This window comes from Dicentrarchus labrax, unplaced genomic scaffold, assembly GCF_905237075.1.
Source record: "Dicentrarchus labrax unplaced genomic scaffold, dlabrax2021, whole genome shotgun sequence".
Lineage (NCBI taxonomy): Eukaryota > Metazoa > Chordata > Actinopteri > Moronidae > Dicentrarchus > Dicentrarchus labrax.
In genome coordinates, this window is record NW_026136701.1 from 8,697,183 (window position 1) to 8,723,683 (window position 26,501).

General features: G+C 40.3%; 1 protein-coding gene across 2 annotated transcripts; it reads right to left on the reverse strand.

Moving 5' to 3' along the window:
• Window positions 1-17,473, reverse strand: LOC127362423 (carboxyl-terminal PDZ ligand of neuronal nitric oxide synthase protein-like). 2 transcript variants are annotated; one of them, XM_051398103.1, is made up of 10 exons: window positions 16,679-17,471; window positions 15,870-15,941; window positions 13,456-13,548; window positions 13,306-13,364; window positions 13,093-13,201; window positions 9,269-9,398; window positions 8,195-8,319; window positions 4,533-4,694; window positions 2,868-3,036; window positions 1-2,384 (listed from the first exon to the last, which is right to left on the reverse strand). In XM_051398103.1, the coding sequence occupies exons 1-10, from the start codon at window positions 16,781-16,783 to the stop codon at window positions 1,852-1,854; spliced, it is 1,557 nt and encodes a 518-aa protein (XP_051254063.1). In that variant the 5' UTR covers window positions 16,784-17,471; the 3' UTR covers window positions 1-1,851. The 2 variants fall into 2 exon arrangements, with proteins under 2 accessions (XP_051254063.1, XP_051254070.1); XM_051398110.1 differs by lacking the exon at window positions 4,533-4,694 and having other exon boundaries at window positions 16,679-17,473.
• Window positions 17,474-26,501: the final 9,028 nt, after the last annotated feature.

Sequence of the window (26,501 nt, forward strand, 5' to 3'; positions counted from 1 at the left end):
TTGATTTAAGTGCACTTTAATTTTTAGTACACTTCATGGGAACAGACATAACCTTGGAGAGCAATGACAGATTGACAGAGAAATATGGATAGAAGGATAGAGCAGACAGATTGAGTGCAAGAGAGAGGTGACGAGCTTTGGGGAAAAGAGGGGAGGAAGGTGAGTAAGGAAGAGGAAGAGAGAGCGAGAGGAGGGCCAGGAAGAGATTAATCGATTTTGGAAAGAGCTCAAAGACACGTCCCCAATTCAGTGATTCAAAGAGCTGGCTCACAGTCAGCGAGGTGGAGCTGCTGCGACAGCTGGCCAGAAGAATATGAAGTGAGTCCAGAAGTCTCATACGCCTCTATCTGAACAGGTACTACACAAACAGTTCATCTGAAGGGTGGAGCAACAGTGAAACAGCAGTTTATGGTTGTCGCAGTACGGCATCAACAAATAATACTTACAGTACGTGGTGGCTACACTTTAAAACAGACAAATCTGTAGCAGCACCTGCACATAGTGAGATGTTTCCCTCTGAAACACAGGATCACCTCATCAGAAAATGTTCTTCAATAATATAAAACATGATGAAGACGCGTATGAACAAAGTCATGCTATGTATTTTATGCAATGCATATAAGTTAGTCAAACTATATACAATGTAGTGTATACAAGAAAATCATACTGTGAGAGATACATGCTAAATTTTAAACCCATGTGTAATTACAGATTAAGTGTCATAACAAGCACAGTAAGGTTTTAACTTTCACACTCATAGCATATCCAGACAGACTTGGCAAAGGGGTCTTTTTCTTCATATATCTTCATTAGAAAACAGCAAAAATGACCATGTCCATGCCAGATGTGTCACAAATCCATAAACACAGACACGACCACAGTGTAACGAGTCCAGTGACGGGCAATGGCACCAACTCAGGGAACCAAATGTAAGGTACAACAATCATGAAACTGACAGGCACACAGTATGTAACACACAGACACCAAAGTGTTAATACTATCTGACAGTCCTAGGTTTGAATAAAGCTGCACTGTGTCAAAGACATATCTACGAGTATAAGACGTGGTCAAAGTAGTTTTCTTTTGGCTTTGGAGCTGCAATGGAGCAGAGAAACAAAGAAATACAAAAGGTATGTTTTAGTTTTCAGAATTACAGTAATTAATGTCCAGTGTGTGCGGCTCAAAACCTTTAATTGCAAAACAGTTTATCGAGGTGCAGTTGGGCTGATGTTTGATGATTTGCTCTCAGATTAAAAAATTCAATTTCTCTGATACTTTAGTTGGCAAATCATAGCATGCAGTAGACTCTTGTTTAAATTTACTTGATAAAGATGTTATTGATTTGATCAAAACAAGCTTGATTTGTAAAACATCTCTATGGTTAATGACTGTTCTATTATTATAACTTAATATTGGTATTATTTGGTGTGTGTATTTCTAACATTAACATGCACTGCCAGTGAACATGCCAGTCATAGACATGTGATGAATGATACTGATTAATCACATTTTTTACCAAATCAAGATAGTTTTTCAATGTAAAATTTATCAATTCAACTTTCTTTATTATTTGATTTTATGAGTTCCACCACTCACAACAGCAAGTGGGTCCTTTTTTCAGTGCACAGGAAGTAGCAAATCAAAACATAAAGGTAAGATTCGAAACGTTACCCAGAACAATAGTGAGTGAGCACTCTGTCCAGGACAAGACACAAATAATTTCATTTTACTGAAGTCACAATACATGATCTCTGTGTAATAAAGTCCTTCACATTCTGAATTTTACCGCTCTCTCACCCACTGGGGTGGCGCATAAGTGCAATGTTTCCTTGTGCAGCATCAATAGCACCGCTACACAGCCATCTCATCCCCTAAGCAGTCCGGCAGACTCTCTGCATTCAGCACGTTTAAGAGTCGAGGAGCACCGTCAGCCCCCGCTCCCTCCCCCTGCCCCCAGCTGTCCCGGTCATCGCTCTCATCTGTGTTTGATTCGTACTCCGATCCGATCCCAGACTCCCTAAACCGGAGAAGCTCCAGGGCTCCCAGGACCTGCTCCCCCAGTAGTGAGCTTTCATCCGGGGCCCCGTCGCTGGGAGTCTCCCCTGTGTCCTGGCCCTGCTCCTGGCTATCCGGCCCCCGGGATGAGAAGCGAAAGCACTCGAGCCGAACTCCACTGCTGCCGAGCCCCAGAGGGCTGGTGTTGGTGCCCATGGTGCCTGGAGAGCAGGGTCCGGGGAGGGTGGAGACCCAGGCACCGTCACTAATCTGGAGCAGGGACTGAGCTGCTAAAGCGCCCATAGATGAAGAAGAGGTGAGGGGTTCACGGGGCATGCTGGGGGGCTTGGCACGGAAAGTGATCTCCAGAAGACTGTCCTGGGAGCCCACTAAGGACGGAGGGAAAATATGAAAAGAAGGATGATAAGATGAAACACAGCAAAGAGAATTTTTTTTGTTATCACATGTAAACAGAGATACAAGACATAAGTGAGAGAGGTTAGAGCAAAGCAGATGAGATTACATGGAGTGGGGTGACAGGATTTGATAATTCATGACTATAAGGCAGCATATTGCCACGGGCTAAGCACAGAGAGGGGAGAGCAAAGCGCAGAACTGAATCCTCTGAGAGGGCTGCCATGGGATAATTAATTGCGTGCCAGAATTGGATGAGAAAAGGAGCCATAACGACAGGAAGGAGGCAAGGAAAGAAAGTGATGGAGGCAAATGTGATGGAGGGAGAAAAGGATTTTATTACAGAAATGAGTAGCGGAGAAACATGGATATAGAGGAAGGCAACCAAATAAAATGTAATACATACTGTAAATGAAAAAGAAAGCTCAATAGTACAGCAACAGAAGATTTCCACTCACTAGATGTTAACTGGCCAGCAGATTTGAGCTCCAGTTCCTGGATCTGTTTGACCAGCAGGGAAATGTGTTGCAGCAGGTCGGTGTTCTGCTGCAGCAGCCTCTGTACTCTGGCCTGGGCTTCAGTCCGCGCACACACCTCCACTGACAGCTGCTCCTGGAGCACATGGACCTGAACAGACCAAAACACACACACAGGTGGGACAAAAACTAGTTTCATTGTAAGCAATTCTTTCCTATTTACAATGCTAATTTATTTTTCTTCATTAGACCCAGTGATTTAATAAAACTCATTCTGTCATTAGGAGGAAACCTGCTGATTAAATCCAACAGTGACTCTTAAGTTTGGAGTCTGCTCGCTCAAAGGTTCAACAGAAATCACACATCAGCATTAATAATCAACTGAATCAACCAAACTAAACTAGAACTCAAAACTCAAATCTTCAAAGGCCTTGAAACCACGTCTCAGACATATTTAATTAAAATGTATTTTATGTGAAACTTTTCAAAAGTAAAAGTTTAGAGGAATGAATGAGGTAAGAATTTAATGACCAGAAATACCTTGCTACATCCTATTTAACACACCACTGATTGAAAATGGAAATAGCGCATCTGTCTAATTATCATTCTGCAGATAAGATTAAGCACTGATTCCTGTTTTTTACTACTTTGATTGATTTTTGTCTAATTATGTGAGCAGAGGGTATTGTGTTAAGCAACATGAACTTTTCCAATAATATTAATCAGGGGATTGTGCATTTTTAATATGACTTGAATATCTAACTATTCTTTTGGGTTGTCAGAAACTCATCAAATAAACATGCTCTTTAAATTCTGTTAATTCAAAATTTTTCTTCTCTATGAGGACTTTGGTCCAGAATAAAATATCTCAGCAACAACTGACTGGATTGCCAGGATTGTACAGAGATTCATGGTCCCCAGGGGATGTGTCCCTCTGACTTTATTGATCCCTTGACTTTTCCTCTGGTGCAACCATTTGTGGTTTTTAGTGAACTGTTAGATGGATTGCCATTACATATGTTCAAAGCACTGCTGTGCCTATGTACCATGAATGTATGAAATACAGCAGAACAGAACCACTAACATGACTGTAACTCCTCAGGTGCTTCCAGACAGCGTCCATTGTTTTCAATGTAAACACAGTGGCAGCGCTTGCTCTTGACACTACTGTTGGAGTTTATGATGGTTCAACTTTTAATTTTCCGGCGACTCTGCGTGTGACCATGGCAACCACAGAAACTACAGCGAGGGAAACAATAGGAGCTGATTTTACTGCTTCTGAGTTCCATGAATTGCACACCTCTCCTCAGACAGATCAATAAAGAGAAACAGTCTGTGAGCAACATCAGCTTCAAAGTCTGATAATCTGGTATTTACAATATTGATTAGCAAAGCTATATAAATGATATCATGTCGTTAACCATTTTCCAGCTGGTTGATCTATATTCTAAATTCTATACAAATGTATTTGTGACCCATTTAGGATGTGTGATTTGTATTGTAGGCTTTGTAGATGATTCAATTCAGAATTATACTGTAAACACTGTATCAACCAATGCCGTTAGGACTTTCACTGGGAGAAAGAAAGAAAGAAAGAAAGAAAGAAAGAAAGAAAGAAAGAAAGAAAGAAAGAAAGAAAGAAAGTACCTGTGCTGAAGCTGCTAGTGCCTGTTGTTCCTGCTGCTGCAGATGTTTCTGGAGGAGCTGGACCTGGTGCTCTTCAGAGCAGGGAGCCTTTGCTGCCGACTGAACCGACACAGAGGCTCCAAGGATGGGGGAGCTCAATAGGAGAGACGGGTCATCAGACGCCTACAGCAGAGATGACAGTAAATTGGGCTCTACTTCTTCTACTGTAACAGCATTAAGAAGTTACAGTAATGTGAAAGATATTTCATTCCTTTAAAGGCTACCACAAAAATGGTTTGTTTGGAATAGCCAGAGTGTTCAAAACCACCATGAACACATAGAAACATGTGTAACAGAACCACCCACAGTTTTGAGTTTAATCACAAGAAATAAAAGGAACCGAGGGCCCATTGAAGTGGAAAAACCTCCACAGCAATGAGCCCTCAACAGCAAAGATGCTGCCAAAATAAATATGAAAAAACAAGAATCTTGCATTTTAGCGTATAAAGTTAACAAAATACAATAAATCACAGCAAGAGTACATATGGCTGTGGATGGGCTTTACAGTAGATAGAATTAAAGGTAAAGTATAGGGTAAGATAACCAACAATCTTAAATAATGGAGGGACAGTGGAAAGTAAAACCTCACATGAAAGCTTGTGTGTAGAAACACATCTGAAGAAGTGGTTTAAAAGCTGACAGTCTCTCTCTGCCAGTACTGAGCTAAAATGCTACTTTAATTTGTTATTAGACTTCTAATATTTTCTAAAAATAACTTTCAACAGCGCAAGAACTGGGTTTCTTTGAGCTGTCTGGTGCAAAAGGACAGGGTGAGTTTTTAGGTAGAGAGAGGGAGAGAGATCAATGCTGCATCTACCACATCAAGTTGTATAAAAAATGAAAGAGGGAGTTGTATTTCACACCAAAGGAAGATCAATAAAGAAGCTGTTGGTTCTCTATTGAGGTTGCTGTTGATGGAATATTTTGTAATGCTCTCGCTTCTGTGACAGATTTCCACCTGAATTACTGTTGAACTGTGAGATAAGTGTAGAATAAAGAGCCTCTACAGCCTCGGTCTTTGATTTTGAGCTGCTGATACCAAAGCATGACCTTGGTGAGGATGGAAATATCTTGAGGTAATTTAATGTTTTGTACAACGTGTGTAGAATTTGGTGTTTTGCAGATTGCAACTAACTGAACACCATGGAAGGCCCTATCTACAGCTAGTGTTTGGTTTGTCCGTTGTGAGCTACTGTAGAAACATGGCGGTTCAACATGGCAGACTCCACGGAAGGTGACCCACGGTGTCTGTAGATAAAAAAAACAGCTCATTCTAAGGTAACAAAAACACGATTCCCATATTCAGGTGATTATACACTAATGAAAACATACCAATAAATATTATATTCCATTTCTGCCAATAGATACTCCTAAATGTTACACACTGGACCTTTAAGTCCAATATTTACTCTCTCTTTTTTAAATTTATTTTTATTTTTTGGGGTGATTTAATTGCCTTTAATCAATAGTGACAGCTAAACAGACAGGAGAGAGAAAGAGAGAGAGAGAGAGAGAGAGAGAGAGAGAGAGAGAGAGAGAGGATGTCATGCAGCAAAGGGCCACAGGTTGGATTCAGACCCTGCAGCGAGGACTCTACTAGGTGAGCTATCCAGGGACCCCATTTACCCTCGTTTTAAATATCCTGTGCACAGCAGTGCTTCCCTTCTCCAACTGGTACAGAACAGACCAAAGTAAACCAGTCAACAAAAATATATTCCAGTGCACACCAGGATACTAGGATTGGGAATGTTTTATTGCATTAAAAACAAAACAAAAAGGGGCACACTCTGTGAATAATTGCCATAAGGTGTGCCTTTAACTACAGATACACTTCAAACTGGGATTTTGTAATCTAAAGTAGGCATGATAAGACAATCCAGCTATATATTTTACTCTAGTAATCTCTGGTCTAATACAAAATACAGAGTAGCATCATGTAATCTAATTGTGACAATGGTGTTTTAATGGGGATTCAATGAGTGCAATCTATAAATAAACAGGTTGACGGGGCGGGCTGCTGTAGGATGGTTCGACCATACAGGAATTATGACTCACGCAATTATGTTAGAGTGCTGCTTTGGGAAGAGCAGCCATGAAGGACATGACTTATCTGTTATATCTGAGGTCGGAGATCAATATGGTGGACTCTTGTCATTACTACTGGACTGTGAAGAACACTTGACCTTCACATTACACACAGGAGACTGAGACACTGCAGGTGAGATCTGGACGTATTAAATACTGCTGTTTTATTGTGGCAGAATTGCATTAAATATTGAAATGATGAAACTAATTGTATTGCTTTTGTGGAACCATGTAATTAGTTGTAATATCAACTGAATTCAAATTAATTAAATCCTCGCCAGCACAACACTAGTTTTCTCTCTTGGGTAATAAAGCTGACAGTGCCACAGAGACTTGGTTGGAAAATGAGCCGACAAATATTAGAGAGATGCTTGTTCAACATCTCAGGATTAGCAGAGCAGCGCTAGAAAGCCTTGCTATGTTTTCATTAATAAACCATACGATCACATCAATATTGAAGACCTTTGTGGAGGATTTCTTCACAAACAAGCCTTGAAGACACGGCTGCTCGCTATACATCCTTAAGTTTTCTGAGTTTTGTGCAGTTCCTTATGAGGCCTTTCATCATGTGTGCAGTGAGAGTCCCAGAATTATTTATTAACAGGACATTTCTGACTTTTTACATCATTATTTCCCCAAAATATAGAAATATATAAATGAAACATGATCTGCCAAAATACAATGCGTTTATCCTGTTTAATCCTCGATCTGAGAACTTGCTTGTGTCATGTCTGTTGAAGAGTGATCATGAATTAAACAGTTCAATTGTGGGATTTATGGGTATTAAACGCTTTGTGAGGTTTCGAATGTCAGAATTCAGTATTCGATTAATCAATTAGTCAATTTTATGGATAAATACTTTTAAGGAAGAGTGATTTAGTATTGCATGTGGGGGACTAACTTTCAGCAGAGGCTATGACTTTAAGTCACAAAAATATTGGATCCTACATTTCCCATAATGCAACGTGATAGCATCTTTCATTTAGTCCCTCCCTGCCTGGTAAACACCCATGTCTTTCAAAATGCACAATTATATAACTGTTTTCATAGTCTGAGTAGTAGTCTTCATAAGTGGCCCCTTAAATCATTTGTTAGGCAAAAAAGCTAAAAATTCCCAGCTTGTTGTTTCTCAAATGTGAATACTTGCATACATTTTTTAAAATAAAAATAAATAGAAGATGTTTGGCTTTTTGACAAAACATGTGATTTGAAGAATTTGTTTTGAGTTTGGGGAAACTGCGAGGGGCATTTTTCATTATCTTTTGACACTGTCTGGACCAAATGACGAATTGATTAATTGAGAAAATAAATGGCAGGTTTGGTGATGCTAATTGACAATGAAAATGTGTCAGCTGCAGTTATATATTTTAGTTGCTGTGTCATGCAGAGCGCTGCCAAAAGCTGTAAATTACACTTTGCAGGGTTCGTTTCATCTCTGCAGGGTTTACAAAAACTCCTGTGTTTCTAAAGGATTGAGAAAATAGCAGGGCTTTGTATGAACAACACTACAATGATCAAGGACAGCTTCTATACTCTACCTTGCCCTCGTTACAGAGGGCCTCATCCTTTTTGCTCTTCTCCAGGTCTGATGAAGAGACACACTCAATGCTCTCCTCTGTAGTGGCTTCAAGGTCGGTCTCCTCTGACAATGCAAACCTCTTTGCTGCAGAGAGACCAGAGAAATTTAAGATTTTCATTCTGTTTTTACTTTGAGTTCGTAACATATCTTGAGATGGATAGAAAGATACATAGACAGATAGATAGATAGCAGCTACACATGACATTTACTAAGGTGTTTTACTGGTAGTGGGGACAAAACTCCTGCCAAAGCATGCCTGTTTCTGTATCTTCGACCGGATGGCAGCAGTGTGAAGAATGGATTGAAGGGATGCCTGGGGTCATGTGCTGTGCTGTTTGCTCTGTGTGTAGTGGCTGACAGGTTGGGGACACAAATAATTTTGGAGGCACTGTGTGTGATGCATATGATTGTGTATGTTCCCATTGGAAGCCGTTATTGTGGTAAATAACCAGGTAGAACAATAGAGGAGAATGGGGTTGGATTACAGAGCAGAGCAGCAACAGTAGGTGGGGGCCAACGGAAAGTGCTTTAAGTTTGCAGATGGCAGAGAGTCTTTGTTGGCAGCGTTTGTGAATGCCAGTGGTGTGTTGCTCAAAGCTCAGTTTATTGAGGCAGTGACAGCAGCAGCAGAAGGCAAAGAACTGGCAGAAACCCACACAAGGTCTTTGATCAATGGCTCGGACGACTCATCAAAACACAGCTGCAGCTGCAGCAGAGCAAGCTGCTGGAAAAAAGCTATGGTCGGTGGATAATGACATCTTTTCTCAGAGAGGTGTGCGCAGTTGTCACTGTTTGTTTCTGCAGACGCTCAGGGTTTTTGTTTGTGAGAGAGAGGAGGAAGCAAGAGGGAGAGAGGAGGTAGAGACCTGGGGAGGGTGTGAGTTGCTGTGTGAGGAGAAGAAAGGAGATTGAGTTTGTGTGTGTGACAGAAGGAGAACGGGAAGGAGAGACACAGACGGGAGGGAGAGCGGACTGGATTTGTGGATGCAATTTTCTGTGCGTGTGTTTTAGAGTGTATGTAGATGTGAGTCACCTGGCACTGCCGCCGACTCCTCCACCTTCCCCTCCTCATCCTCCTGGTCATCGCTTTTCTGCTGCAGGGTCAGCTGGTGACACACATCGAACGCCTGACCCACTGTTCGCACGATCCTCATGGCCTGAGACTGTAAAGGAGGACACAGAGGAAGAGTGTGTGTGTGTGCGTGTGTGTGTGTTGGGATTTTGAGAGCAGGGGTGGTGGGAAGCAGCAGCAGGTGCACAGTAAGGGAGGATGCAAAAATGACGAGACACGGCAGGGGAGAAAATGAGGTGCCAAAGGGGTTGCACAGGAAGAAAAGTAGATAGATGAATGAGTGTGTGTGCATTTGTGCACAGGTAAAGAGAAAAAAATAGACACAATTGCAGCAAGAAGAAAATGGGGAAACGTTGGGGCAGAATGTGAGATGAAAAATGAAGACAGAGGAAAACAGGAGGGGACCAAATTAAAGTCAGAAGACATTACGAGCACAGAGCTCCAGCTGCTCGTCCTTGTCTGTCTGCTCTGCATACATTCTGCTGTCACAGTGATGGATCTGTCTATTTTAGTGGCAAGTAACGTTGATGGCAGGGGGAGTGAAGTTTGTTGTTATTGCAGGAGGCTCAGTAGGTGTGTCAGAATCATGAGGTCATCGAATAAGAGACTGTTTAATTTGCAATTACTCGAAAATTAGCTACTTGATCCTAAAGTGAGGATATATAGGTGTAGATCTAGATATATAGGTAACAGGATATCTGGTGCATATACAGCATGTACCGTACATTTTCAAGTTTTAATGTAATCTTATTTGGATGCAAGGATTTAAGATATAACATGTTGCTGTGAGTCACATACAGTCCTGATACGCAATATTTAGTTGTCAGTGATATTAAAGTAATAGTTTTGTCTGTATGCTAAATATGTAGCTATAGCTGTTAGGTTAGCTTAGTATAAAGACTGAAAACAGTGGAAAGAGTTAGTCTGGCTCTGTCCAAAGGTACTGAAATGTATAAATGGCAAGCTGAGGTTTTATGGGGACACAGTTTTTTCAAGCTTCAGAAGAGCCCGGACGGTTGTTCTGCTCCCAGTCTTTATAATAAGCTAAGCTAAGTGTCTCCTGGCTGTAGCTTCCGATTTAATGTAAAGATGTGACAATGGTATCAATCTTCTTATCTGCACAAATAGACACAATTGCAGCAGGAAGAAGAAGCAAACAGAAAGAAAGCAAAAAAAGCGAATATGTCATACTATTCCTTTAAATTACACAAAATCCAAGACCATCACAGATCCCAGCCCAAATGTATTGGTTTTTGCTTACTTTATTTTATTGTTTGCTTTACTGTAAATCAAGGCAAAGACTTGTTTAACTTATTATGTTGTACAGCTGAACCGATTAGTCGATTGACTGGAAATTAATCACCAAGTAATTTAACATTACCTATTACAGCTTCTCTATTGTGAGTATTTGCTGCTTTTCTTTGTCTTATGTGATAGTACACTGAATATCTGAGATGGGTTTATATGGGTTTTGGGCTGTTAGTCAGACAAAATAGGTGATGTGAAGATGTAGCCTTGAGCTTTAGCCAAAAAAAATTAACAGAGAAAATAATCATTAGTTACAGCCCTAATGTATTTTAATTGTTCTATCATCTATAAAACCTTATAAAAGGTCTACAAACATCAGGTTTAATATTGTTATATATACATTTCTGTTCTGGCTTAAATGTGGGTATCAGTGTTTCTTAAGCTGAACACAAAGGAAAGAAAATTCAGTGTGGCCTTTGAAACAACGACACCTCTGTGATCGATTTCAAGGCTTCTTTTCTCCATAAAGCCCTAATACGCAGTCCAGTGGCAGCATCCTAAATCCACTGGAATTAAACTTTATCCACCATGTCCTTCCTCAATCTCATTAAAGGTGAGGTTTTTTGTGTTTTCTTTATTGTGGTGGCAAAAAAAGAAATGAAAAACAGCATGGAAAATAAAAGTATTGTCAGCTGCCTCTGGAGGATCATCCTGCCTCAAGGCACTCAGTCAATATGTCAACCCTTCATAAGCTTGAAAGTATTCAATCAAGTGAAAAAGCAAAAAATAAATAAATGCAGGAATAAAGTCATGAAATGGATTATTCTGTTCCAACAATCCAAAATGTAATTTTGTTTTAAGAATTAAACTACCAGCCCTCCCAAGGCCAAACACAAAAGGCCCTGCTGATGTACTGAGCTGACATCGAAGCCCTGCTGGGCCGCAACATGCCATGGTGAAAATAAATCAAATCTCCTCTTATCAGCCGGTCCATCTCCTCCTACTCAGCACACATGCTTGGTCTGCAATGCTCAGATAAGGCTCGGCAGCCCCGGGGAGGTAGTGGGGCACCACTGGCCGTGTCCCTGACAATGTGGTGGGTGTTCATTCAGCAGTGGTGAAAATGTCTTTAACCGCTAAGTGAAAAAGACCCTCTTCTTTTCTCTTCCCACCAGGATGATTAGTATTCAGCTTCACTAAGTCACTTTCTGTCTGGTATCCATGGTGAAGGGATGGGAGTCAACCTCACTGATGCTTTGCCTTTGTCATAGAGGAAAAAAATCCTCTGCTTGATATGCAGATATGTGGATATGGACATGCCAGTAATTCTTTTTTTTTTTTTTTTTTTTTACAATTTTAGCATTTTAATCATAACACACGAGGGCTTCTGACACTCAGATTAATTGGCTACATGTGAGGTCCAACAGGACTATACATCAGTGAGATTAGAAGCTATGTACAGAGCAAGAAGCAGAAAAACAAAATGCAATGACTGACTTTCATAACTGTTTGCTGTCAGCTTAAAGGATAAAGCTGGAGATATTCCGTACTTTCGTGTTTGTCAACAAAATTCATAATAATACTAAAACCAACAATGTGTCTGCCTGTCTCCTAATATTTTGCAATTTCCCCAGCCTGTCCTCATTCCCACTGAAGACATACATTTTTAAAGGAATAATTCATCATTTTGGGACAACGCTTATGATTTCTCACAGAGAATTAGATAAGAACATTGATACAACTTTCACGTCTCTACAGTATACAGAAAGCTAGAAGCTGGTAAGCTTAGCTCAGAGAATGGAGACAGCTAACCTGTCCATATTGTGACAAAATCCTCCTACAAGCACATATAAAGCTCAACTAATACATCATATCTTCTTTAATTCAATTAATTAAAAACTGGTGATGACCAGACTTGAGGAAGTCACTGTGCCCAGCCAAGAAATAATCCCCCCACCAATAAAACCACAATATTTTATTTTTACCTTCAGACAGACATCAGTCATCTTTATGCTAAGCTAAGCTAACTGGCTGCTGGTCGCAGCTGCAGACAGAGATTTGTATCGATCTTCTCATCTATCGCTCGGCAAGAAAGCAAATAAACTGTAAAAACTGTAAATAAAGTGTATCTCTGAAATTGAGGGCTTCCTTCAAATCTATTAAAACATCTGGCAACAAACAGCTAGGCACTGTAGTTTTTAGAAAACAGTAGATAGTGTCATCACTGGGGACTATTTTCAGCGGTGGATTTGGTGCTATAGTGAGTAGTGAGTCTGTACTGTTAAGGCATAATTGGGAAATAAACTACAGTATTTGTCCTAATGAAGAAAACCTGTGATCCAGGGAAGCAATGTGGCTCACTGATGTGTTTTTAATTGTTTTTTGTACAATAATGGAGCTCTATGACACATAGGAATAAGAAAACGTGTTAATAAGAATTAATTGGTCTGATCTGGATTTGTTGACGATAAGAAAAATATATAATATCAGCAGACTTAACTTTTAGGCATTTTCAGTTTGTCTGGAATTAAACCTACTTTCCTCTTTGACTTGAACACATTGCAGCGGAAAATGTTGCTCTGTCCATCTCTCGCTATGTAACTGAAGATCTTCAAGTCTTGGGCATCATGTGAGACATAGAAGATCCTGTTAAAAGGAAGACAATAAACAATATGTCACTGAGTTACAAGCTGTTATTTGGCTTCGGCTGGGCTTTTTATTTTTAATTTAAAATCCTAAAGAGGGCCTACCTGTAGATGGGATCCTGTGTCACCAAGATGGTATTCTCATCCCATGACCACCCTTTTCTCTGTTACAACACAAAAACACGAGTTGACGGTGACAAAGGTGTTTTTCAAAAGACAAAAGATTAAATTCAAATAAAATTCTTCAGTACTGACCTTCTTCTTTTTGCGCAAAATCACTTTGATAAAATCGGTGGATACCACAATGTTGACCTTCTTTTTCTTTATATTCTTCAGTTTGAATTCATACTGTGAAGGGAAAATTATATTCAAATTAACGTTCAAGGTTCGGCAAAAAGATATTTCAAACCAAATTGATTATTACGCTATATGGTGTGCCTTGCATTAAATATGGCATGGGCCTGCTGAGATGGAGCTCTTTACACAGGATAAATGATATTTGAGAAGAGAGAAGGGATTGTGCACACAAGATATTTCTGACTATCTTCTTCTTAGGGGAAAACGGAGTTTGAGTAAACACTGAGAAACTGTCAGTTTCTTTTTCCTGGGAGCTGTTTAAGCTTTCAAAGGCAGACTTCCCAGAGGGAGGCAGACATGTGTGGGACACTTTCATCCCTCTCCGTGATTAATGCTGGAGCCTGTAGCCTCTGCTTCCACTGCAGGCTCAGACTCCAAATATCAGGGCCCAGAGATCTAAGAACAACCAGAATGTATGTGAAATAAAGTGCCTTGCTTTGAAAACACACAGTCCAACATCGGATGATTAATTGATCAGATGAAGTTCTGTGAAGTCACCACTTCTCCTTCTTCTTCGTCTTTAGCGAACGAGCCGCCACCCACTCTGTGTGACAGACTTGGATACTCTCTGTGATCTTTCCTTTAGTTTGTGTAAAAATAACAACCCAGCGGTGTCTTTTATTTTCAGCAGGACTGAAGCTGTCTTCTCACTCTTCTTATATTGACATTTCAGAGTAAAAGAAATCTCAAAGAAAAGAAGAAAATGGATAATTGTTACCAGCATGGCACGTCTTATTTGGTGATTGTAGCCCTACTGAATCTGGAGCAGTTTGTTCTATATGTGACCTGTGAGAAACACCTCACAGGAAGATTCAATAGGCCCTTACTCCGTGTCATACGCTTCCATCTAGTTCATCCATCTTGTTGCTGTGTGGGAGTTTTCCCCCACATGCAGTAGATGCTCAGGTGAAGGCCACAACTCCCATAACGTGTTTGTGTTATCCAGAAAACTGGGACAAGAGGACTCATCTTCACACACACTTCTGTTAGAGAGCGGCGAAGTGTGGAACCCACAGGAAGTGTTCACATTTCCAATGCGCGTCAGCCTGAAACTAACTGAGACTAACACTGACCTCCAAGCACAACTAATGCTTTACAAGTTGTGACAGCTCACCTCCAGTCTTATCTCTAAGCCACTGTGAGTGCCTTAAGTTATCTGTTGAATATTCAGAGTGAGACTCCCCCCAGAAGGAGAGACTCTTAATTACTGTGCCATTACAGAACTCAAAAAACAGCCCTGATTCCTTTTATAGACTTGCTTTTATGTTCCAAATTTTGAATCTCAGCCACATTTAATATCAGGTTGTTTATTGTATTTGGATTTAAATATATATTTGTCTCTTAATGCATTTTCTTTTCTCTTTATTTTCATCTCCTTAAGTGTATTATTTTTGCTTTGAAGCCTTGCAGAAAAGCATTTTGCAAACTCTGCTTTTAGATAAGAGCCACACAACAAAGACATTTAATTAAAATGTTTGTTTAAGGACAGATGAAAAAGGTACAATACATAAACCTGGCCAGCAAGGTCTTCAAAAGCATTTGTATTACCCTGTGCATTGTGTGGGTTTATTATTTCCATTTTAAGCTGCTGTATCGACCTGCAGGCAGGCACTTTTATAATGCAAGAAAAACTGTACAAATCTGAAAAGAAAAAAACATTCAGAGATCGCTATGATTCACAAATGATATGTCAGTGAGGAAATTCAATCTTGGCCAGTGCAATCAAATGGCCATTATGCCGCACAGTACTCAAGGGATGAGGATTAAGTCCCTCCTGGGTGTCACTGGGGATGTGGCCGACCTCTGAGTGACACAATAACTTGGTTGTTAGATTAGATCTAACAGCCGACAAGCAGCTAAATCCTCTCCTCTCGTGCTTCTCTGTAACACTGCAGTGATGTGTAATGACAAGGCATCACAGTGTTTCCTGTGGCCTTGTCTGGTCTTAAGGGAGACTCAAGAGTGCTCGCTTTTCCTAATAGTATCACATATAAACCTGCACGCTGTATCTCTCCTCAGCCATAAAATCTGCCTCCTGAATCTTGCTGTGATATAAACCGCACCTGACAGCCCACTGAATCTGCTTGAGTGTGTAGTTTTTAAACAGACTAGTGATTTATGTGTAAAGATGATGTTATGGGGAGTAAGGATCCTCTGAGCAATGTGCACAAGGTGAGACATAAAACACAGGGACAGAGAGAGACAGGATTAATGTGCATGCACCATCATCAGTCGCTGGGTCATTGTTAATGTGTCTAGGGTCAAGTTCAGTAGTTTGGGTTCAGGGAAGTCACACATTTAGGATGTCTTACTCTGATTCTCCTCATTGCAGCGACTATCTCCATCCGACTGCCGGGGCGACCCACCTCCAAACTGCCAATGTACTGCAAAACATAAGAAAGAGGTTTAAAGATTGGCAGTTTGAGGGAATGAATGCCACTGATTGCTTGGGGAGTGCTGGGCTGTCAGATTATTTATTTCCATTCTTTGTTATTCTGACAGCTTTTTCACTCATTTTTGGAAATATTCCCCTGCATGAGGACATCATTGTACAGTAGAGCTGCAACAATTTGTGGATTAATCGATCACATCCTTTTTCTATAACATATACCAGATATTTGAGGGTTCCAGCTTATCAAATTTCTGAATTTACTACTTTTCCTTGTCTTACACTATAGTAAACTTAATATGTTGGGGTTTTAGACTATTGTCACAGTGTTCTGATGTTTTATAGACCAAACGCTTCTCCGATTAATTTAGAAAAGAATTTGCAGATGAATCAACAATTAAAATAATCCTTAGCTGCAGCCCTTTTACAGTCTGGGTGCCAGAAGGCAGATATGGGAAATAAATTATGTCAGCATTCATCAAGTTATCAGTAAAGCAACACTTCTCCGTGTGAGTAAGGTCAAACATTTTTAAATCACAAACATTTCAAAGTCATACAAAGTAGCCAGAAATCTAAGTATTACATGGTCAATAAACACCATTTACATCACGTGAACGCATGGATGGAAACGTAGTGGTTGTTAGCCTTCATTTTAGTGTTTGACACATTATGATCCACAAGCCTCAAATCATTCCTGCCACCCAGAAACTATCTGTTGCAGAGGGTCCCTACCTTTGCCTCGAAGCAGACCCCATGTTTGAACACCTCCTCGTTGTGCATGGGGATCCTCAAATCGTGCGCGTCATCCACTAAATTGTACTTGGTTACCCCTGGCATCGCTTTAATGATCGCCGACTCGCTCCCGTCTCTTGTTTTACGACAGCGCTAGAGTACCTGCAGATATGCGCATCTCCTCCGGCGCTGCTCCCTCCGCACTCTCACCGGAGAGACGCGTCACTCCGGAGGTCATCCGGGTTGGGCGCTCCGGTCGCTACGGATTGGTTGTCTGGTGTATTCAATTAACGCGCTGATCGGTGATCGGTGTGTGCACTTGCTGACCCTCTCGCTCCGGACTGAGGCACGACGGAGAAGCAGAACGCACCGCGGCCACCGCCACCGCCGCCACCGCCGGGGTCCCAATGACGCACGGATCTCAACACATGATTGTTTTTTCCTCGAAGCACCGCGGCATCAATGTAGGCAGTAATTTATCAGAGTGGGCGATCAATATTCAGAAGCAGTGGGCGCTTGTTAGCTATTAAACTGGGTGTAAAATCTAACAGATGAAGACTGACTCTGCTGTGGAGACTATCAGCAGCTACAGCTGGTGTTTGCTTGTATGACATCTAGTGGCATCGCAGGGAATAAACAAATCCTCAAATCACTGTCTCCCAGTAGATTCCAGGAGCCCCCTGGGGTCCTTGAAGGGCTCTTGGTTCCCTCCTGCAAAGTGAGGATGAATGAAGCCATTAATTTAAGAGAAACTCGCACACCTAGCAGAAGTAAACACCACAAATGATTGTTTATTACGACACAATGAATGAAAGAAGCACCAATGGTCTTGCAACCAGATGACACAGTAACACGCCTTTAACCTAGAGTTTCCACCATGCAAAGGCACACTCTGAGCTGTTAGTGGATTGTTCTCAAAGTGCTGACACACTGACAGTTTTGACCTTTATTCTTATGGTTGCTGCTGCATGCAGGCTGCCTCTGTTGATCTTTTATAAGGGCTGAAATGATCATGAAACAGAGAGGGAACAATGTAGCAACTACTTTCAGCTCAAATGTTATGAAAACAGCCCTAAGGTAATTTCAGAATGGATTAAGGTAACATATGATTTGCTGAATGGGCATAGATTTGGGGGAAATATGAATTTTAACCCCCTGATTTTTATACCTCTGATGCATTTTTACTTGCTCTGCAGTTTTAAAAGCAGATAGAGGTTTAGTGAAATACTTCACTGTGTATTGTGCCTGGCTTTCGTCACAAGAAAATGCAACTCTTTCTCTTTTGGATTTTATTTGCATACTTTTAAACACATTTGCCAGCAGATTTTAATTCAAACCTACAATAACTTTTTGGTCATATGTGGACAGTGGAAACCAGCTCTAAACACAACACTGACATATTATCACATGGTGTTTTATAATAAATATATCAGCTGAAATTGTGAAAAGTACGTGACAATAAGAAAGGAGTCACTCATAGTGATGAACCTACAGAGAATTATCACCTGAATCTGCATCTCCCATTGGCTTTAAGAGCTTTATAGAGAGTTTCAGCTCATTGTTTAGCTGTCTGGCCACAACTTTGAACCATTTTGTTTCACTCCCACCACTCGTATAGTGTTGCTTTTCAGTCAAAAAGTTTTGATAAATCCAATATACTCTATCTGCTCAGCACCAAAATGCAGACAGACACAGTTAGCAACTAGCTGGTGAATATAGTGTCGTATTTAGCTGATAAAGAGCCATACATTTCCCTCAGCAGTTTGTAAAAATAAATGTGAAAAAGGTTAACTGCAGAGTCGGGCGAGAATTCTCGTGCATTTGTCATCATCAGCCTTTCACATACACAAATTTGTATTATAGCAGCTTTAAACTAAACTCTAAAGAGTCTTTTAGGAAAGTAGGTGATTGCCGTGCTTTATCTTTTGTGGCCTACTGGCCTAGAGTATTTCACCCACAGACTATTAAAAGTGAAACCTCCACCCTTTCGCTCTCACCTCACAATATGTTTTCTGATCAAACTTCAGTCATCTCTCCAGCAGGTGGCAACAGAGCTCTATGCATTTTGCCAGATGTAAAGCTTGTAACAGTAAAAGACAAAGGAGAAGAGACAAAGACAAAAATCCACTTTATTCACTGTGCTTCTTTTACCTCCATGTCCGTCTTTATCTTTTTGTGTACCTTGTCTTTTGTTAAGCTGTGTGAGGAACCATTTGGTGGCGTACTCTCTGCCTCAGTGTAAGGCTCACAGAGACTCCATTAAGGTCCAAATGACAGAGTGCTCTGTCACTTCAGAAAATCACCCCCCTCACTTTTCATTTTTTGTCTGTTTTCTGGGGACAGAGTGTACTCTGAGATCATACTTTAACAGAAATACTGTATTGGGTGCTTCAGGAGGTTCTCTTCTGTAAATTGCCTAATTTCAGGTAGTTGCTGTCTTGCTTTGGGCATCCAGTTCCTGCAGCATTAAGGACTGCTTTCGGCATTTGCGGTCTTGCCAGGCTGCTGCAATGGCTGGTGACATGGCTATAATGTGTAACACTTTATTGGGTTAATTTGTGATGCTGCACTCCCTCAAACCGGAAGCTTCTTGACTCCAAGTGACTTTTATTGTTAAGACGAGCAACAACTGATGCATGCACGTCAGAAAGAGCAATTATTTTACCACTCAGCATCAGGTAAATCTCTCAACTGCTTTTTAATTGGTTGTACAGGTAAAATGTGGCTGTTGTGTATCTTCATGTCTCTCTCTTATCACTTCCCACTCGCCACGTGAGGAAAGAGCTGTGTGTTTTTTATCTTCATGTGTTTGTAGACGCACACGATGGGTTTGCACTCACGCTGTAACACACTATTCTTCTAGCCTTTACTCCATGTTTGATTAGTTTTTTAAATGAACGAATCACAGACACGTTTTCAGTTTCAATTTTTCTTAACTTGCAAAAACAGATAAACACCATTCTTAAAATGAGTAAACTGACATCCATATTCCCTTGAGTGCACAATAAAAAAATTAAATTAATAAGGAAACAAAATTGAAAAGATAAGTTGTTCAAGTTCAGAAAAACAAACATGACAGAGATAGTTGTTTTTGAACCCTTCTGAATCTACATAGGGTAAAATTGCATTTGTTAATTTTTTATTTTAAAGAGACTAGTCTACAGCTACACTAGCGGCACTGTGAGGCTGTACCTTAGCAACTTATGAACACAAAGTCCAGCTGAGCCTGAAGGGAATGGCATTAGTCTCAAATTAAAGTACTGGAATTTGGACCTGATGATGGTGTTTAACACAAAGTCAGAGTATCATCAAAGTTATTACAATTCGTCCCTTTGGGAAAAAAAATTCGTGGCAAATCATACAATATTTAAGACATTTCATTTAGAACCACAAACGTGCACTCAAGGTGGCGTTAGAGAAAAGGTTGGGAGATCACCAAAGTCATTAGGATCAGTCCTCTGGGGAACATGAACATGTACCAAATTTAATTTAAATCCATCCAGTATTTGTTAGATATTACATTACTGATCATAGAATAATAACAACAGGGGCGCCTGGTTAGCTCAGTCGGTGGAGCTGGCGACACATGTACGGAGTTGCTGCAGGGGCCCGTGCTCTAATCCGACCTGTGGCCCTTTGCTGCGTGTCATCCCCTCTCTCCGCCCCCCTTTCCTGTCTATCTTCAGCTGTCACTATCAATAAAGGCAATAAAAGGCCAAAAAAAACCCTTTAAAAAAATAAAATAAATAACAACAAAGTAAACAGAATTAAAAATGAATAAAAAGCCCCTGCTTTAGACCGGCTCCTGAATCACTGTCACTCTGCTGATCGCCACAGACTTTTTTTTTCTCTTTACACCGTATCACAAAACTGGGCCTGAGTTCTGTTTGTACAATCTGACACACTGCTGGCAAATAGGAATCAGGTGTTGTGTTGATCTCCACAAACTGGCACGCGACTGAGCGCCGACTGATATGAGATCAGCTGCTTTTAGGCATTCATTGCTCTTCATAGGTCAATAAACACACAGCCTGCTGTGGTTGTCAGAGCGGCTGAGTACAAAGCTGACCTTCCCACAAACCCAATTACTTTGTCACTGTGGAAGATACACAGATATTGCCCCACACACACTTCCCATTATTTGTCACTTAGTCATGTGGTCGTGGTGGACCTACGTCACAGTATTTCCTCTTTTCTGTTTTTTGTCTTTTTGGTGATCCACATATATTACGGACTCGAAGGATTGTTATGTGCATCATTTAACCTAACCATAACTGCCAGTTCAGTTTATAAAGACGGGGTGCTATTTGAATTAACAAACTGCTGGTGGAGTCAGGGTTCACATAAAGTTCCAACATGGGAATTGAGAACCGGTTCCAACTTGTCCGATCCGTTGGAATCGTATCAGTGCTTTGTATCAATGCCATCACATTATTCTGACAATGATGTGAAACTTATGTGTCTACGATGCTGGAAACTTACAACATGAAGGAGTCATAGCAGAAAGGAAGTAACAAGAGTGGTAATGGTATTGGCATTCCCTAATTTCCACCTGTTTCTTGTCTTATGTTGAGCTAAACTAACTGGCTGCTGGCTGTAGCCTCATATATACTGTACAGATGTGAAAGTGATATCAATCTTCTCCACTAACCCGTGGCAACAAATGGAATGAGTATAATTCACAAAACGTCTCTTTAAAGAGCAAGTTAGCCTCAGTTTGACTGTTTGCACATATTTACTTTGTGGCTGTTCTCAACTCTTCAGAACTTTAAGTTCTCTCTTAAATAATCTACTTAGGAGGTGAACTTGGTGATCTTACATCCTACTAATGTAGAATAAAAAAAAAAAGTAAACAAAACAGACAAATACATGGTGGGAACTGCTTTTTTGCATGAAACTGTCAACATTCACTCACCTTATTGCATGCATGTTGAAATTTTGCTGTAAATTCAGAATAATTTGGGAATGGGGTCAGTGTCCAAACGTTTGTAGTCTCATGTCTTGAAATGTGTTGTTAGTAGCGAAGCAGACGATTGGCTCATTTGCCCGGGAAGGTGGAGCTGTAACGAGGTCATGAGGAAGTTTCCTGAGATCTCCAGCAGCAGAATATTCTCAAAAAATGTAGAAAGAAGGGACATGTGGTAGGGGCACAGCAAACAAAACAGAGCGAGTCTCCTGTGGGACACGCTCTCATAAAAAGACACTTTAACTCACACTTAGTGTTTTGGGGATTTTTTTACTAAAACTGCTTTTCGTTAAAGAAGCAGTATTTCTGTCCACCTATCCCAGCCTTGAGTGGATGAGAGGGAAACATCCTAGACAGGCCTAAACATACAGACAACCACATCACATACATTCACACCTTAGGGAGTCTCCAGTCTGATTTGCCAGTCTTTAAACTGTAGGAGGAAACCAGAAAACCCCAGAGGAGAACAGGAACTCCACTGAGAGTCAAACTACCTCTCCTCAGGCTCCATGTCATTTTTCCTGTAAATTTAAACTAATAACAAACACATGTATGGCTTTTCCTCACTGATGTGAGTCATTATTTGCTATGCATGGCTTGACCTGCTGTCTTCATATGACACCATGTAATGAAATAACGCAGACCAAATGTTGACATAAGACCAGAGAGTTATATTCTCATATGTCACACCACTATTTTAATATCAGCTATAATCAGATTTTCAGTGTTTATGAGGCTATTTTCAACAAATGGACACAAAGGAGTTTATTTGTAGTACGAGCCTATTTTCCATCTTGCAATTTAAATGAAATGAACACGAGTTTAAGCTCTTGTGGTGTAATTGAGCATTTTAGAGTGAACTATGGATGGGACCACTCAGCTATGCTAGGTTTGTTCCCTTGGTAACCTGGTAACCATGGCTGCGGCTCTGTGTCTTTACAGCACTCTCCCAAGTTCAAGCACCGTTGGCGGCGCTTATTAATCACCACTCGCTTAGCAAATATGTTTTTAAATGAGTATGCTGACTCATTTCTACCAGTGAAGTAGCTGCCCAGTGGAGCCAGATCCACCGTTTAACAGAGCTCCACCTCTTTTGTGCCACATTATGTTTCAACCTTCCTGACATTTAAAGCAGCCCATTTAAACCGATCCTCACTTTAGAAACACTCATGTGAAAAACAGCCGGGTTCAGCCTCTCCCATGCCAGCTCATACAGGTGTGTTCACAGTGTGGACTGTAAAACTTTATGATCCTGAATGTTTAGGTGCGCTGAAATAAAGCTTAATCTTCTTGTTTTTCCTTTTGTGTAAACACATTATGTTCATTTCTGGCTAGCCAGCGTGAAATAACTATTGTAAACCTGAAAATGGATCTGTCTTCAAACAAATAAAAAAAGACATTACAGTAAAATGAGACAAAGCAGAGTCTTTTTTTGCTTCTAGGTTTTTATTTATTCAGATATGTCGTTTGTATATTGAGTTGGATGGTGCTTTTAGGAAACATACAGCATCCTATCTGTATCCATATCTTTTTGTATTTTTTGGGGGGGGCATTTGGACTTTTATTTTGATAATGGATAGTGAAGCGATGACAAATAATGAAGGAAAAAAGAGAGAAAGGTGGAATGATATTCAGGCAATAGAAGACCCTTTGCTGGACAAGAATGCAGCCTTCATACAGACTCATAGAATTTACATAGAAACATTTACGTGCAGGAAGCTCACCTGGTGCTGGTGTCCCATGTACCAAGACTGAGTCCTCAGTGCAGCAGCAACACATTCAAATCTGACCTGTGGCCTTTGGCTGCATGTCATCCCCTCCTCTCTCCCCCTTTTCCTGTCCATCTCAGAAAAACAGAATAAAAAAGACATTACTGTAATGAGGCTGTCCAACATTAGATAGCGATCTTTTTACTGTTACTTTAAGTGGCTGTCAAAAGCCTCCAGGAGCTTCTCCATTTTATGGTTTGTTTTGGCAGCTGGTTCCTTGTTTGTTTGCCAGAGGAAAATCCAGCAGTTAAAAATAGGCTAGTAAAGTTGAACTCCAATCATGCAGATTTCCAGGACGTTAATTTACCTTTAAATGCTAATTTATTTACTGTAAGTTAGCTGTGTAAAACACTGAAGTCAACAAGTGTCGTCAAAATTTGTTTATTGACGGAGTACAGAAGAGGACGTATTTATACAGCACTTGAGTTGTGTCATTCAGGCCTTCCTTTTACACTCTAGCTCATTTTATTTTATCTCTATTTAAATGTGTTGGACAGCAGTTTCAATTTCTGGTGTTTGGACTAATCCAAAGCCATTAAGATAACATCATTTTAAATTTGCATGGTCCAGTGTGTAACAGTCTATTGGCAGAAATGGAATATAATATTCATAGGTATGTTTTAATTAGTGTATAATCACCTGAATATAGGAATTGTTGTGTTTTCCTTAGAATGGGCTCTAAGGAAACAAAGCTACTGGCTCTAGATAGGGCCTTTACTGTTTTTCCTGTTTTGCTTTTGTAGTTTCTCTTACACAATTCACAGCTCGCTAAAATATAATGATATATTACGAAGAATTAAGCTACCCCCATCTTCACAAACTAAAAAAGTGATTCTTACACTAAACAAATTATAAGATAGAAACATAATATATATATATATATATATATATATTATACTATACAGGACTTCCAGCGCTGACTATGTGTGTGGGATTTCTTCAAAGTAAAAAAATAATTAATTATTTGAAGAATGAAGATGATGGACATCTGATATTTGGATCGTGCTTGTTTTAAATAAGCAGCTAAAGCAAGGGCAAATGTCTCGTTTAGTGTTTCACTGGCGTTCAATTCAATGATTCAGCTCTAATTGACCCATTTGAAAGTTCTTTTGTCTACCCATCTGCATAGAGATACACTCATCACACACAAATGCACAGTCTGGCGTCACAACAGACTCATTTCCTCCCTGTATCTTATTAAAATACAGCCAGACATTGTTACTTAAATCTTTAAGAGTTTTTACCTGATGTGTATCTTTTATGTTGATCCAAGTTGTTGTTGCCACGCTGATCATATTTCAATCTAGGCATCAGAAAAAGGATTTATCTCAATCTCAAACTTTTCTCTCTCTCTGTTTCTCTGTGCTTATTTGTCTTGTTGTCATTCATCTCAAACATTTGAATAAACTACACCCTTATGATAACACAACATCAAGTTACATAAAAACGGTCTAAACAAATCCACCCACATGCAACCGCACCTGATCAAGTCCCTACATGCTTTTTTCTTTTGCCAAAGTATATTCTGGCATTTGATAGCTTGAATAAGAGACGAATCATAAACATCTGGTCAAACAGAATGAAAATAATACTTTTACATATACAAATCAGCTGGTGCAGCAAAGAGTAGGCCTACGTGACAAGTTAAAGTCAAGTCCATCTGTTTCAGTTTGCTGAACCAAAAAATACATCAGTGTTTCTTCAGTTAATCTCAATGACTGTATGTCCACGTTGAGAAGAGGCCTCATTACACATCACTTGTAATGTGAGGTGAGACTGACAGAGACAAAGAGGGATGGAGTGGAGAGACAGCCTCTGCCATTTTCCATGAGTGTGAGAGAGGTGTTAATGACTTCGACCTCGCCTCTTTCGTGGGCTGAGTGTTTGAACAGGAGTTGGCTGTTGCAGTGGGAGGGCGTAAGAGGGGGGATGGCAGCGAGGAGTTGGCGATGATGGACGGCAAGAGAATGGAGGGGAGGCTGCTGTGACTCACAGGCTGAGTGGCTGTAATACGGTAGTAAACAAACCTGCCTGTGGAGCTGCTCAGTAGGCGGCTGCTGTATCCATGGCGACCTTCCATCACACTCAGATGTTTCCTGGCAAAATTATCTTTCTTTTGGGACACACACACACACACACACACACACACACACACACACACACACACACTAGGGAAATATACTTATTCAATTTCATGCTGTGGGTTGGATGAGAAGATCAATACCACCCTCATGTCTGTGCAATAAATGTGTAGATACAATCAGCATTTGGTTAGCTTAGCTTATCCCAAGGGTTCTGAAACCTTTCCATGCTAAGGCATCCCAAATAGCTCATGGCCACCCCCCCCTTTTGTAAAATTTATTTTTAAAGTATTTCCTTACTTTTATCTTTTTTAATGCAATACAATTTTTATTTTTTTGTCTTTCAAATCTTTAATTTGAAGCAAGCAAGCATGCTAAATTTAAGGAGCAGGGCAGCTTTGATTTTATATGAATAATATGAATATGAATGTTTTTTTTGCATCTTCCTTCAATTTTGCTGAACCCCACTGGCTTAGCGCAAAGACTGGAAACAAGGGGAAGTGGTATCAATCTTTTCATTTATTCTCAACAAAATGTCAAACTATTCTTTGTATTTAAATAATAAATTGTGTCTGGGCAGCCTCCTGAGCTACACCTAGGTCTTCTTGAATAGGTGTTAGTTTGAGTGTTACTATTGTCTATTGTGACCTGTCTGACTGTTTGTTACTGTGAATGGGTGACTGAATAGTTTCCCCTCTGGTGTTGTGTGAGTGTGTATCTAAATTTAAGATCTACTCTAATCCTGTAGAAGTGAATGACCAACTAAAATGAGCTCACATTTTCTCTCCCTCTGCATGGGTCAAAATAGATTATTTTTATTAATAAAAGCGCAAGAACTGACACACACTCATCTCATGTCTTCCATTCACTGTAACTCAGAGAAAAGGAGTCATCCAGTCACCTACTTGTGAAGTGGAACCACTGAGGCCACCGATTAGTTAGCGCCTAAAAAAGCACACACGAGCAAAATTTCTTCTTCCTTCCTCCTACATTGTTCCAGAGCTCAG

Excerpts from the sequence above, each read along its gene's own strand:
- LOC127362423 (XM_051398103.1), bottom strand. The coding sequence starts at position 16,783 with ATGCCAGGGGTAACCAAGTACAATTTAGTGGATGACGCGCACGATTTG. Across the intron at positions 13,365-13,455 it reads TTTTGCGCAAAAAGAAGAAG|AGAAAAGGGTGGTCATGGGA; the intron begins GTCAGTACTGAA and ends GTGTTGTAACAG. Across the intron at positions 8,320-9,268 it reads GGAGTCGGCGGCAGTGCCAG|CAAAGAGGTTTGCATTGTCA; the intron begins GTGACTCACATC and ends GTCTCTCTGCAG.